The sequence below is a fragment of the Glycine soja genome, chromosome 5, assembly GCF_004193775.1.
Source record: "Glycine soja cultivar W05 chromosome 5, ASM419377v2, whole genome shotgun sequence".
In the NCBI taxonomy this organism is placed as follows: Eukaryota; Viridiplantae; Streptophyta; class Magnoliopsida; order Fabales; family Fabaceae; genus Glycine; species Glycine soja.
Window position 1 is genome coordinate 3,108,186 of NC_041006.1, and position 15,163 is coordinate 3,123,348.

At 31.6% G+C, this 15,163-nt stretch overlaps 1 protein-coding gene across 2 annotated transcripts; it reads left to right on the plus strand.

The window, feature by feature from the left end:
• The first annotated feature begins 8,936 nt into the window (after positions 1 to 8,936).
• Positions 8,937 to 14,191, plus strand: LOC114411945 (RNA-dependent RNA polymerase 2-like). Of its 2 annotated transcripts, XM_028375696.1 has the most exons (5): positions 9,499 to 9,602; positions 9,770 to 9,918; positions 10,035 to 11,941; positions 12,843 to 12,993; positions 13,083 to 14,191. In XM_028375696.1, the coding sequence occupies exons 3-5, from the start codon at positions 10,035 to 10,037 to the stop codon at positions 13,848 to 13,850; spliced, it is 2,826 nt and encodes a 941-aa protein (XP_028231497.1). In that variant the 5' UTR covers positions 9,499 to 9,602; positions 9,770 to 9,918; the 3' UTR covers positions 13,851 to 14,191. The 2 variants fall into 2 exon arrangements, with proteins under 2 accessions (XP_028231496.1, XP_028231497.1); XM_028375695.1 differs by lacking the exon at positions 9,770 to 9,918 and having other exon boundaries at positions 8,937 to 9,602.
• Positions 14,192 to 15,163: the final 972 nt, after the last annotated feature.

The window sequence follows — 15,163 nt, forward strand, 5'->3', positions numbered from 1 at the left end:
TAAAATATTTGCCTTCACTTTTCCATATTTAGTCTCAATCTTAGAATATACATAGAATTTATGCTTTTAAAATTATTTGTTATAAAATTTCAATTCTAACATAAAAGTTATATATTTTTTGTTCATGGATAAATATAATTTTAATAATAATATAAATAAATATTAAGATGAACAAATATTGCTCACTGTTTTACAATTTTTTTTCCTTCCAATCGTGATTTTAAACTCTCCTTAATCTAGACATGGGTCCAATTGAATAAAACGAGTGATGAACTTCTAACATTAAGTAGTATCTTGGTAAAAGAAAAATAGTGTTATGCATTATACTGCGTCATCATTTTATTTTATTTTTAATTATTTTAAAATTAAATATTAAAATAAGATAAATTAGTATATAAACTAAAATGAAAGCAAAATTACAGGGGGGGAAATAAAGTAACATATTTACAAGAAAAAAATATTTAAGTCTTAAATATAATATGTAAATTAATTTAAAATAATATAAAATAAAAATCTTAAATAACAAAAAAAATCCTTTAATAATCATACATTTTCTCAACATTTCATTTTTTTTTATACGCATTGTATTCCCATTCAACTGGAAAATTACACTTTTGAAAACAAAAAAGCCAAAGCAAGTGCGTGGAAGCTTTGAGTCAGTAGATAGACAGGGACAACCGGTCTCCACTGTTAAAAAAAATCAAGGTAAATATTAATTGTATTTTAATGTTTTTGTAATTCTTTTTTCATACCTTCTTTTCTATACAATTTAATATTAACGTTTAAATATATTTGTATATTTTTTCTATGTTTGAGATTGAATTTTTTTTTTATCTTAATGGGACGCATAAACACATTTGTCTCTAAATTAGACAGAAAGAAAAAAGTAACTATTTATCTAAAAATATAATTTATTAATAAAATTGTAAGAGGATAAATTAATTTGAAATAAAAATGAAAATTTTTAATTTAGTTTATAAATATATAAAAAAATATGATAAATTAATTCAATAAATAATTTAATAAGAAATTAATTATTAAATTTAATATCAAATAAGTTATAAAAATATAATTTATCATTAAATTCATCCTTAATAATAAATTTTACCAATAAAATAATTTCATAAATTTAATGATTAATTTTTACATTTTAAATATTAATTTAACATGGTATCATTTCTTAGCCAAATTACGAATTTGGCTATTTATATATATAAATAGAAAGTGTGTGGGATTCGGAGAAAGTGGGTTTTGTGACAAATTTCTCCATTTGGGGTGCTTTTATAAACTATTTCCCCATATGAGGTCCTTTTCAAAGTTTTTCTGTGAGGCGTTGTTTTTTACGTTATTTACATGCATGCACCACATAAATTGCCCATGGAAGTAGGGGTAGGTAAGCGGGTCAGCCCGCCCCGCCTGCATAAACCCGCATTGACAGCGGACCGGGTCAGTTCGTCCCGCAGACCCCACGGGTCAAACAGGCCAATCCGCAGACCTAATTTTAAAAGAATTTTAATTTTAATAAAAATACAATACAATAAAATTAAGTTCAATACAAATATAAATAAAATCTCAATAATTCGTCAATTACATCAATAAAATAAATAATGTCTTAACAAAAGAAAATTCAAGTAATAAATCTAAAATATGAAATTTAAACATCTCCAACAACAAATGATTTCATATCTGAAGTAACTTGAGCCTTTTCATCTCTTATGTGAGTTATTTTTTATAATAAAAATATATTGAAATATCTTTAAAAATATTTATTTAACAATTATTTTTTGCTTAAATGATAAAAATTAATATTTTTATTATTTACAGCTTGCAGATATGAAAATGATAAATTAAAAGAGAAAAAAATCGAGAAAATATCAAAAGGAAGATTTTTAGTATGTTATCACTTATCTTTTTTATTTTAATCTTTTATTTATCTTATCTTATCCTTTTTATCTTTATCATCTTTTAATTTAAATCTTTTATTTTTATCTTTAAATCTTTATCTTATCTAATATATTTAAATTTTAAAGTGAAAAAGAGAAAATCAAACCTAATATAATTGGGTCAAAGTCACATAAATCAAACTTAATGCGAGTTGCGGGCAACCCACGGACTCCGCGGGCCAAACCCGCATAGTCGGCGGGTTAAGCGGGGTGGGCCAAAAAATATAACATAACCATAAACCGTTTAAAAAAATTGGTCCGTAACCCGCACGGACCGCGAGCCCCGCAGGACAGTCCATGGACCTAAGCCCGTTTACCCACCCCTAAGTGGAAGTGGCGAGTTTGCTATTTGCGAAGGAGTCGCCTGTGGCAATGGCGATATCGCCATGCATAGGGAACCGCCAGTCAAACTGGCGAGTTCCACACCACAAGAGTAGGCTCGGGCTTTCAGGCTTTGCAGTGATGGCTCAGGCTTTTCTGGCTTTGCAGGGATGGCAGGCACATGCAACTAAAGGGAAATTGCCACTCCTATGGGCGAGTTAGCCTAAATTGGAGTTGCCAATGGTATTGGCGAGTTAGGCGTGGGAGGTGCCAGCATCATTGACGATTTAGTGTGTTTATATACGTCAATCTTCCTTCAGTGTGTGTTGCGGTTTTTTGAAAAGCTCTCAACGCAAAATTTCCTTCTTCACGTTTCACGTTTACATTTGTTTTGCCATAAGCTTTCCAAATTTGGTGGTTCAGGTTTAAATTTGTTAGATTCGAAATTTGCAATCAAATAATTTGTAGTATCAATATTTTGAGTCAAGTAATTTTTTTTAATGTGAAGTTTTGAATAATTTTTTAATTAAATTAGCTTTATATTTCATATGGTTGTTGGTGTGTGTCTAAAATAAAAGAAATTTGTACCATCATCTTTATTTGGAGAAAATATTTTGAGTCCGAAAATTTTATTTTGAATTTCAAGTTTTTAGTATATTTTTAATTAGATTAGGTTAGTGTTGATGTTTTGTTAGTGTGTTAAAAATTGATCAAGTGTGTACTTTTAAAAGTTTTTAAAACTAAAAAATTTTGTACCATCATATTTATTTGAAGTATTTTGAGTGTGGAATTTTTTTAATATGAGGTTGTAGTAATATTTTTTTTAATTAGATTAGGTTGATGTTAATGATTTGTTGGTATATGGTAAAAATTTATGAGCGTTGAACTTGAATGGTATTTAAAATTTCAATATGAAGCGTGTAGTATGTAATTAATATGTGTACTTTTAAAGTGTTGTTTAGTTCTGTGTTTTTAATTTATACTTTTAAGTTTTTGGCATCATTTTTATTTTAATGTATTTGTAGTAATTTTTTAATTATGTTTATTTATTTAGAAGTTATTATTGTTAAGATTAATTATTTATAATATTAACTTTGGTTATGGTTTATTTTGCCTTTAAAATTAGTTCGTTGGAATCGTTTATGTTTTTTAAGTATCTACCATTATATTTATTTAAAGTTAATAGTTTTTGTATAGAATAACATTATAATGTCAAGGTCCAGTAAAGAGACTTTTTGTGATTTTATTTTATTATTTTGAATTTATTATGATTAATTATTTAAAATATTGTTTTTGTAGGTACATTATGAATTCGGTTATAACAGTATTATATTTCAATGGAAGGGTATATGAAGATAATGATGGTGTAATATTTGAAGGCAGTAAAAAAGCGATTCAGATTAAACGTAGAATTAGTTTCAATACTTTGAAGAAAAAAAATTGGAGATAAGGTAAACTTAGAAAATAATGAAATTATTTGTGCTATCACTTGTAGATTTTTAGTGTATGGAAAATATGTTGCGTTACAGATTTGTGATGACGAAGATGTTGAAACCATGCTCGAAAGTTTTCAACAACAAGATCAAATGTCAGTTCTGGAATTGTACATACAAAAGGATGTGGCTGGTGGTTCTATGTTTCATTCTGCAAATTCACTTACATCATGTGGAAATAATTTATCTAATAATGAGGAGCAACCGCCAAGAAATGTGAACAATTTACATGGTGATGATGATGATGATGATTATCTTGTGTCTAACTCAAATGTGGAAGAGTCTGTAGACGAAGATGATAGTACTAACGGTATATCTGATACAGACGATGAAATCACCGACATGATTCAACCAGGAAGAATTGTTCACCCAGCAAAAGGTATAATTTCCTAATAAAAAATAAGTGAATACATTTATTATTTGACGATAATTGTATTTAATTTGAATTATTTTTTTGGACTATTAGGTGTACAAGGAATTCAAAATCCATTTTGGAATGATGCTTTGCATTATAATAATATCAACTGGAGTCATCCTGATGAGGAGGACATTTGTGGTTTGGAGATGCCATCCAGTTTTAATGTTGGGCAAGAATTATATGTTGGCAATGATTTTGATAGTAAAAATGCGGTTAAGAAGGCAGTCAAACAATATGTTATAAAAGTGCATCAAAGTTTCAAAATGGTTGAAAGCAAATGGAATAAGTATGTCGTTTGTTGCTTGAATAAAAATGCATATTGTCCTTGCCCTTTCTATATGAGGGCAATTTTATGTAAAAAAACTGATTTATGGAAAGTCACTCAATGGGGTGGACCACACACATGTCTCAATATGACCATGATCCAAGATCACGAGAAGTTTGATTCAAATTTAATTGTCAATTGTGTAGTAGGTACATATTTTATGTTCATATTATGTTATTCTTTAGTGTTAATTGTAATTTAAATTTTGGTATTCTATTGACAGGCATGATCAGAGAAGATTCATCAATAAAAGTTTCTTTGATTCAAGAGAGGATTAACAGTGAATTTGCGTACAAGGTGTCGTACAAAAAAGCTTGGTTGGCGAAACAAAAAGTCATTGCAGTAGAATATGGCGATTGAGAAGAGTCATATGCGAAACTGTCGTTGTGGCTAACACACATGCAAAATCATTCTCTTGGATCATATTTTCAAATATTACATGATGATTTTATTATTGGGAATACGGTTAGTCGCAAACATCGTCAGTTTCATAAAGTGTTTTGGACTTTTATTCAATGTAAAAAGGCTTTCAAGTATTGTAAGCCAATCATACAAGTTGACGGCACACATTTGTATGGCAAATACCGTGGGACCCTCTTAGCGTTAGGCCATGGATATTCAGTGGTTGCGAAGGACACTCGGGAATAGGTTGTTACATTCCAAATTGGCGCAACACTCTATCGGGTTGGTGCCACTCAACAACATGGAAACAAATGAGTGGCACCACTGCGCACCACGCTACACTACCAACCAAACAAATTGGAGGCAACGTCGACATAACAGTTGATGTGTAAGGTTCCCACAGAAACTGCATACAATAACACAATTGTTAATTTTGACTTAAACATGATATTTTATTTATTATTTAACGAATACATAACGATCTTCTTACCTCATGTCGTTTCATGATATCCAATTTGCGACGAAAAACTATCAGATCATCATTGTCAATATGCTGGTTTCCACGTCGCAGCCACCTACAAAAAAAATATGAAATAATTAGTGGCGACGTGTTACATTATTTATTATTTTCAAATGAAATCTTATTTTTAAAACAACTAACCTGTGTCTGAGTGGTTTATTTTTTATTACGGGAGGAGTCCTCTTTGGAGCCAAAGTCATGTAGCGTTCCTATGCCCACATTTGGATTAAGATGCACATACCTCCAATTGATTTAATTTTGTAATCGGTGGCGCTGGGCATCTCTATATAAATAAGCAAGCACGACAGGTCTCCATGCATACGTGCTGCACTGTTCAAGTCATGTAAAAATTGGAGGTACCTTAGGGAAACTTTATTGCTACTTTTGTCAACAAATAGAACACCTCTTATGAATATGAGGATCCATGCACGGGTAAACCTCTGTAGTTGTTCTACGTTACCGTCATGAATATTTATTTGTGAAAAATGGTGAACCAGCCAACTTAATTTGACCACACTGCCTTGAAGTTCACCTTCCTGTGATCTAACTCCCAACAATTCTTCACACAATTCAACCCAATCAAGATTAGTTTGACCAATTAATGGTGCCCCATCAACACACAGACCATAATACAGAGACGTCTTGAAGAGTAATCGTACTCTCTCCGCATCTCATGTGAAACGTATGTGTTTCGGGCCTCCATCTTTCAATCAAGGCAGTAATTAATGACGAATTTATTTTTAGGTAGTCCATCTTCATTATCCAATAAAAACCTAGATTGTCGAAGCAGATGAATAATTTTCTTTGGTATTTCTTCTTGTCCTTGATAGATGGGGACAACTCGTCTGATATGTAATTTTCTGTCTGATTCCTCATTCCAAACATTTTCTGAAACATGCTTAGCTTGCATCCATAAAACGTCTCCATCTATTGGACCAGACTTAATCTGTATACTAGATGAACATGACGACGAAGATGTCATTGATACTGTAAAATAAAATATAATACAAAAAATTGACAACAAAAATTTTACATTAAAAAAATTAACTACACTTACAAAAAATCAATTAAATATACATATCACATAATTAAAATTTGAATAAATAACAAAATACATCAATTTGAACAAATAACAAAATTAAAAACTAAATACCTACATAAATTTAAAGAAATGACCAAATTAAAATACATAACAAAATTAAACATTAAAACACGTACATAAATTTAACACAACAAAAGTTAAAAAACTAACTAAAATACTCTACAAATAACAAAATTAAATACCTACATAAATTTAAATAAATGATCAAACTAAAATACATAACAAAATTAAAAATTAAAACAGTACATAAATTTAACACAACAAAACTTAAAATACTAACTAAAATACTCTACAAATAATAAAATTAAAAATTAAATACCTACATAAATTTAAATAAATGACCAAACTAAAATACGTAACAAAATTAAAAATGAAAACATGTACATAAATTTAACACAACAAAACTTAAAATAATAACTAAAATACTCTACAAATAACAAAATTAAACATAAATACCTACATAAATTTAAATAAATGACCAAATTAAAATACATAACAAAATTAAAAATTTAAACACATACATAAATTTAACACAACAAAACTTAAAATACTAACTAAAATACTCTACAAATAACAAAATTAAAAATTAAATACCTACATAAATTTAAATAAATGACCAAATTAAAATTCATACAAAATTAAAAATTTGAACACATACATAAATTTAAAACAACAAAACTTAAAATACTACCTAAAATAATCTACAAATAACAAAATTAAAAATTAAATACCTACACAAATTTAAATAAATGACCAAATTAAAATACATAACAAAATTAAAAATTTAAACACGTACATAAATTTAACACAACAAAACTTAAAATACTACCTAAAATACTCTACAAATAATAAAATTAAAAATTAAAATACCAACATAAATTTAAATAAATGACCAAATTAAAATACGTACATAACAAAATTATAAAATAAAACATGTACATAAATTTAACACAACAAAACTTAATTTACTAACTAAAATACTCTACAAATAACAAAATTAAATATTAAAATACCTACATAAATTTAAATAAATGACCAATTTTTTTCCAATTATTAAAATTTAAATTAAATAACATATATTTTACAAAAAAAAATTAAAATAAATCAAAAAATTACTATGGAATAAAAAATTTAAACAATGTATTTATATAAAATTAATAAAGTATCATATATTTCAATAAAAACTATAAATAAGTAAACTAAATGATATTCACATTCTAACTAAACCTAAAATACCATATATATAATACAAATAATATCATACAAACCTAATAAATCTAAACCAACTAATAATAACATAACAACTAAAATTAACGTACAAATAATTTTATCACAAATAATAACATACAAATTTAAAAAATCTTAACAAAATCATATTAATAAATCAACTACAACTAACGTACAAATAATAATATACCAATTCAAATTTGTAACATATACATATAACACAAATAATATTAATATTTCAACGTACTATTTAAAATTTAAAAGTACCACCTAACATCAACAAACGTAGCATATGTATATATAAAACAATTAATACCATACTAATTTACAAAATTTAAAGAAAATAATATTATCAAATTAACTAAAACTAACCTAACATATATATATATATATATATATATATATATATATATATATATAACAACTAATAACATACAATTTAAAAAACCTAACTTAAATAATATTAATATATCAACTAAAGTTACCAAGTTAAGAAATACGTACCAAAAACACAGAAACCAGGAGAGAAATCACGTAATAGGGAGAACAAAGCATTGTCCTACAAAGATAAACAAACTTAACGTAAATAATTTTCATATATCAACTAAAATTAAGTTAACATATATATATATATAACACAACAAATATTTAAAGTTACCATTAAAAAATACTTACAATAAAAAAAGCTGGAACAAAATAAGAAGAACGCAATGTAGTGGAGGAATTTATGAAGAAGAAGAAAACAATGCAAGGAACACAACTATGGAGTCATGAAACTTCTTTTATAATGCAAGAATTTTGAATTAAAACAACTCGTCAGTGCAATTGGCGAGTCCTTTCTGCCCACAAACCGCTAGCCAGGCTGGCGATTCCCTCACTGAAAGCAAACCGCCAATACGGATGGCGATTCCCTCCTGCATGGCCTGACCCTGAAGAACCTGCTTGCACTCTCCTACACCTAGCCCGGCTGAGCCTACTTGTTGGAACTTGTTAGTTTGACTGGCAATTTCCTATATATGGCGATATCGCCATTGCCACTGGCGACTCCTTCGCAAACAATAAACTCGCCATTTCCACTTACGATTTGCGTGGTGCATGCATGCAAATAGCATAAAAAACAATCTCTCACGAAAAAACTTTGAAAATGACCCATCTAAAAAAATAGTTTATAAAAGCACCCCAAATGCGAAAATTTGCCAGGTTTTGTTTGTGTTTGGAAGAAAACTGAACACATCACGAGACCCTTTTCCACCAACAGTCGCTGTGCCTGTGTTACTTACGCTCTCAGTCACTCTAGTAGGGAGCATCATCATGGGGACGACAACGACGACAACCCTTTCCAACACGGTTCGCGTGTCCAACATCCCCCAATCCGCGACCGCGAAGGACCTCCTCGACTTCCTCGAATCGACGGTGGGTCCCTCGACGGTGTTCGCCCTCGAAATCTTCTCCGACAACCCCAACTGGAAGTCCCGCGGCTTCGGCCGCGTCCAGTTCGAGACCCTCGACGCCAGGTCCCGCGCCCTCTCGCTCTCCCAACTCAACCACCTCCTCTTCCACCGCCACTTCCTCCGCCTCTCCGAAACCGACGCCGACATCATCTTCCGCCCCCAACACCGCCTTCATAACGGCGTCCTCTACGCCGGCTTCGTGCTCTCCGACCACCGCATGAGCGTCCTCGAATCCTGGGAGGGCGTCGCGGGCTGGGTCCTGCCCCTAAGGAAGAGGCTGGACTTCTGGGTGTGGCATAATGGCGACTGTTACAGACTCGAGTTTTTGTTTGAGGATATTTTGGAGTCTCATGGCTATTGTTTGGGAGAAGATGCCAAACTCAATGCCCTCCTCTTGAAGGTATTACCTATCATTATTATTACGGACTAGCATTATTCTCTATCAGAATTGAAGTTTTACCTAGATAATCTGCTTAATAGTAGAAGTTTTACCTAGGTCATCACTTATTGAAGAAAGAAAATACTTAAGAGTCTGTATTTAAATTTTGTCTTGTTTAATATCAACAGGTACGAATGTGGGGATGGGAGGGACAAGAAACTTTAAGTGTGACTAACAAAGCTCTAAATCAAGGATTTGTCCTATAGTCGGTCAAAAAGACTGAAGCTTGTGAGGGATATCTTAGGATCCTGTTAGGGTGTCAAAAGCCTTACATACGGTGGTTTTTTTTTTTTTTTTTTTTTTAAAATAAAACAAGTATGAATGTCAATTAGGACTTTGATTTATATGATTAATGGGTTTTTATTTATTTGATTTTTTTTTTTTTTATGTCAGATGAAATTTGGGCCAAGGATTTATAAGAAAAAGACGGGGGCAGATGTGGCAGCCAAGTTTAGGGGAGATAGATACCGTTTTTGTAAGGAGGATTTTGAATTTCTTTGGGTGCGGACTACCGACTTCTCACCTCTCAAGTCAATTGGGCACTCTACTTCGTTTTGTTGGGAAATTGTGGAAGAACATTTAGCTTTGGATGTTTTTAAAAGTTTCCCACTCTACAAGGAAAATTTGAGAGATCTGGCTCTGGAAGACGGAGAAGAATTCTGTTCTTCGACAGAAGCAGTTCCGCTTGTAAAGCGTGCTTCACAATCCAAGTTACCTTATGAGGCTCTTTTCCAGCTGAATTCTCTTGTTCATACCCAGAAAATTAGTCTTGCTTCGGTGGATGATGAATTGATTGACTTGTTAGCAGGCTTAGATGAAGAAACTAGAGCTGTGATTTTTCTGAAATTGCACAAGATGAGCTTCACCTGTTATGAGCCTCTCAAATTTGTCAAGACTCAATTGCATGTGCTGAGTAACAAGAAAAAAGGTCTGCCACAATCGTCGCAGAAAAGGTTGACAGATAGTAACATTATGAGCTGTCATAGAGCCTTGATTACCCCCACAAAGATTTATTGCCTTGGTCCTGAGCTTGAAACCTCAAATCATGTGGTAAAGCACTTTGCTTCGCATGCATCGGACTTCATGAGGATTACCTTTGTCGAAGAGAATTGGAATAAGCTTCCAACTAATGCAGTATCAACTGGTGTGCAAAAGGGACTCTTTTCAAAGCCTTTGAAAACTGAAATATATAAGCGGATATTGACTATTCTCCGAGATGGGATTGTAATTGGCTCAAAGAGATTTGAGTTCCTGGCCTTCTCTGCTAGTCAGCTGCGATCAAATTCTGTTTGGTTGTTTGCTTCTAATGACAATCTGAAAGCAGCAGATATCAGAGAATGGATGGGATGCTTCAACAATATTCGCAGTGTTTCTAAATGTGCAGCGAGGATGGGTCAGTTGTTCAGTTCTTCCATGCAAACTTTTGAAGTGGTCTCTCAAGATGTGGAGATAATTCCGGATGTTGAAGTTATTTCTGATGGTGTAAGCTATTGTTTCTCAGATGGTATTGGAAAAATTTCCCAATCTTTTGCTAGGCAAGTTGCTCAAAAGCTAAAATTGGATCATACTCCATCAGCATTTCAAATTCGGTATGGAGGATTTAAAGGTGTCATTGCTGTTGATCGCCGTTCCTTTAGGAAGTTATCATTGCGTAGCAGCATGCTTAAGTTTGAATCCAAAAACAGCATGCTTTGTGTCACTAAATGGAGTGAGTCAATGCCTTGCTTTCTCAATCGAGAGATTATATCCCTGTTGTCTACATTAGGAGTAAAAGATGAGGTGCTTTTGGCAATGCAACATGACCAATTGGATTTGTTAGGAAGGATGCTGACTGATAGTAAAGCAGCTTTGGAAGTTTTGGAAAGTTTAAATGGAGCTGATTCAAAGAGCATTCTAGTGAAGATGTTGCATGAATTTAATGAGCCAAACAGTGAGCCTTACCTATCAATGATGCTCAAGGCTTATTATGCATACCAATTATCTGACTTGAAAAGTAGATGCCGAATATTTGTTCCCAAGGGTCGGGTCTTGGTAGGTTGCTTGGATGAAACTGGTCTTTTGAATTATGGCCAAGTATTTGTCCGCATAACCGTGACAAAAACTAGGGAAAAATTTGGAGATGAAAACCTAAGGAAAGTGGATGGGGATGATAACACATGTATAATAGTGGGAAAGGTGGTGGTCACCAAAAATCCTTGCCTTCACCCAGGAGACATCAGAGTCCTTGATGCTATCTACAGTGAAGAATTAGAGGAGAAGGGTTTGAGGGATTGCCTTGTATTTCCACAAAAAGGACATAGGTATGTGTATAATGAACTGCATTTACAATCCCATTTGATTGCAATTGCAACCATTTTTTTATTCAACATAGAATTATTACATCTTTTACATTTATCTTTGGTCCTGTGTGGTGTCATTGACTACCATGAGTCATTTTTAATCACGTGCCAACAAAAGAAGGAGATGCAAACTGTAGGATGAGAGATACAAGGGGAAAGGAGGATGTTGTTGTTGGCTAGACTATCACAGTATCATTTGTCATGTAGATTCCAGAACTTGCAGCATCTACTCGCATTGCGTTTTCATTTACTTTTGCAAAAACAAAAATGTTATTTTTACTGTCTCAACAATTTGGTGTCCTTAGTCATCATCAGTTTTTTATTGTCTAACGATGCCAACTGGTTCTAGTTCAATGGGTCTATTAGGTTACTTTAAGCTTCCTTAAATGTTTGAAAAAAAAAATTTACAGTGAGATTTGTTTATTTATACACATCTCTGAAGATTCAGATGCAGAGTTTCTAGTAGTACCTTTTATTATTTAGCTCGTGATTAATTTTATTATGAAGCCTGTAGTCCTAGTGTAGTTGGCTTATCTTTGACCTGTCTAAGGATGCCAGATACTTATCACCTAACCCCAATGTCATGAAAAGAGAAAAAAGTTTATATGATTATGCATATTATATTGTATGTAATTTAAGAATATCTTTAATTTTTTAGCCTCTTTTTTATTCTAAAAGTCCAAAAGCCCAACCCAGATTTTAAACCAGCTCTGAATTTGTCCTTACTGGCCTATGGGCTTAACTTCGAAGTCCTATATTTTTTAAGACTGGTTGAGCTCAGGCCCACCTGTGTTCTGCATCAAGAAGCCGCTATATTATCATTGATGTTTATTGCTGCTAATACTTGTTGGTTGGCCTGCAGGCCTCATCCAAATGAATGCTCTGGAGGTGATCTCGATGGAGATTTGTTTTTCATAAGTTGGGACAAAGATCTAATCCCATGTCAAACTGAGGCTCCAATGGACTACACAGGAAGGAGGCCCCGTATAATGGACCATAAAGTGACCCTAGAGGTAATTTTCTACGAAGTTACAATTTTTTTTTAAAGAAACATTGATAAATGAAAAACTGCTTCCTCATTTGTTCTTTCCTGGGTGAGCAGGAAATCCAACAATTCTTTGTTGATTACATGATCAATGATACTTTGGGTGCTATCTCTACTGCTCATCTAGTTCACGCTGACCGTGAACAAGATAAGGCCAAGAGTAGAAAATGTCTGGAATTGGCAGAGCTTCATTCCATGGCTGTCGACTTTGCAAAGACTGGAGCACCTGCTGCAATGCCTAGAGTTCTGAAACCAAGAGAGTTTCCAGATTTCATGGAGAGGGTTGACAAGCCTATGTACATCTCCAAGGGGGTACTGGGAAAACTTTATCGCGCCATAATTGAGTCACAAATGCAAATAAGATATAGCTTTGTGTGGTCAGAGAAGCATGCTGAAGAAGCATATGACCGTAGCCTTGAAGTGAATGGTTTTGAGGCCTTCCTTGAGACAGCATCAACTCACAAAGAAATGTATGCAGAGAAGATGAGCAGTTTAATGGACTTCTATGGTGCAGAGACCGAGGATGAAATGCTACTTGGTAACTTGCAAAACCGTGCTTCATATTTGCAGCGTGATAACAGGAGATATGGTGATATGAAGGATCGGATTCTGCTCTCAGTGAAGAACCTTCAGCGTGAAGCTAAAGAATGGTTTGAAACTAGTTGCGAACCGCATGAATATAAGCCTATGGCATCTGCATGGTATCATGTGACCTATCACCCCAGCTATTATTGCCGGGAAAGCCCATGCTTTCTAAGCTTTCCATGGATAGTTGGTGAGATTTTGCTGCAAATAAGGTCTGTGAGCAAAGGAGTTCACAAATGAAGGCTTCCTCTAATGCTGTGTGCATTTTTATTTTGAAAAAAGAAGAAAAAATCTGAAGCCGTTTGTGGTGGATAACATGTATATGCAGATGTTGATTGAAGGTACCACCTTGTCTGCGAGAGTTTCCTTTTGCAAAATATTATTGTTATCAATATTTGGCATTATAAAAATTTACTAGCCGTATATGTGATGTTGATGCCAGTGGCTTCATCTATAACCAGGTTCAGCGAATCAAGTGGGTTGGGTTACTCCAAAACCGTTTCACCAAAATTCCGGGTTTGTAGGATCTGGTTACACCCTGTTCGAGTTTATTAAAGTCAATTTAAAACGAGTATTGAAAAGAGTGTCTCACTTTCCTAGGTTTTTTTTTTTTTCCGTAAATACACCTTTTTTCTCTTAATTTTTTTTTCAATCTAGGTTACTTTACACTTTAATTTCCAATGTATATTACTTGAGACTTTCTCTCTCTTTTTTATTTTTTTTAATTTAAAATATTATAAAATATAAATATTATATTATATAATTTTTTTAATTGGTTTTAAAATTACTTATTTATTAAATTAAATTTTATAATTTTGTTTTTTATTTTTTAAAGAAAAAATATATAGATAAGAAAAAATAAAAAAATTGAATAAAATTATAATATAATTTTTTAGTTATTTTGTATATATTTTTGTAGTTAAATTTATGTGTTGTAAGATATTTTTTTTGTTATGTTCGTTAATAAAAAAAAGAAAATTAGTTAGTAATATTAAAATAAATTAAAAAATATAGTAAAATAAAATTGATACATCTATCTTATACAATAGACATAAAATTTTAAAGAATAATAAAAGTTATATTAAAAATATTTTTAAAAAATTTATTAAAAATATCTTTAAATAAAAATATATTAAAAATATCTTTAAAAATATTTATTTAATAATTATTTTTGGCTTAAGTGATAAGAATTGATATTTTTATTATTTATGTCTTGTTAAATATGAACTATTTTTTATAATAAAAATATATTAAAAATATCTTTAAAGATATTTAATTAGCAATTATTTTTTGCTGTTACTTAATTAATGTGATAAGAATATGAGAGTGGAGAAAGAGAACGACAAAAAATTTATATTTTATAATATTTTAAATTAAAAAAAAAAAGAAAAAAAGTCTTAAATAGTGTATATTGAGAATTAAATTACAAAAGTAATGTAGATAAAAAAAAAGACAGAAAAGAAAAGAAAAGGTGTATTTACTTAAAAAAAAATCCACTTTCGTGTATGAAGCCATCATATAAATCTCAAATCCTGCACATTATACCACCTATT

Excerpts from the sequence above, each read along its gene's own strand:
- LOC114411945 (XM_028375695.1), top strand. The coding sequence starts at position 9,063 with ATGGGGACGACAACGACGACAACCCTTTCCAACACGGTTCGCGTGTCC. Across the intron at positions 11,942-12,842 it reads TTTCCACAAAAAGGACATAG|GCCTCATCCAAATGAATGCT; the intron begins GTATGTGTATAA and ends GTTGGCCTGCAG. Across the intron at positions 12,994-13,082 it reads ACCATAAAGTGACCCTAGAG|GAAATCCAACAATTCTTTGT; the intron begins GTAATTTTCTAC and ends CTGGGTGAGCAG.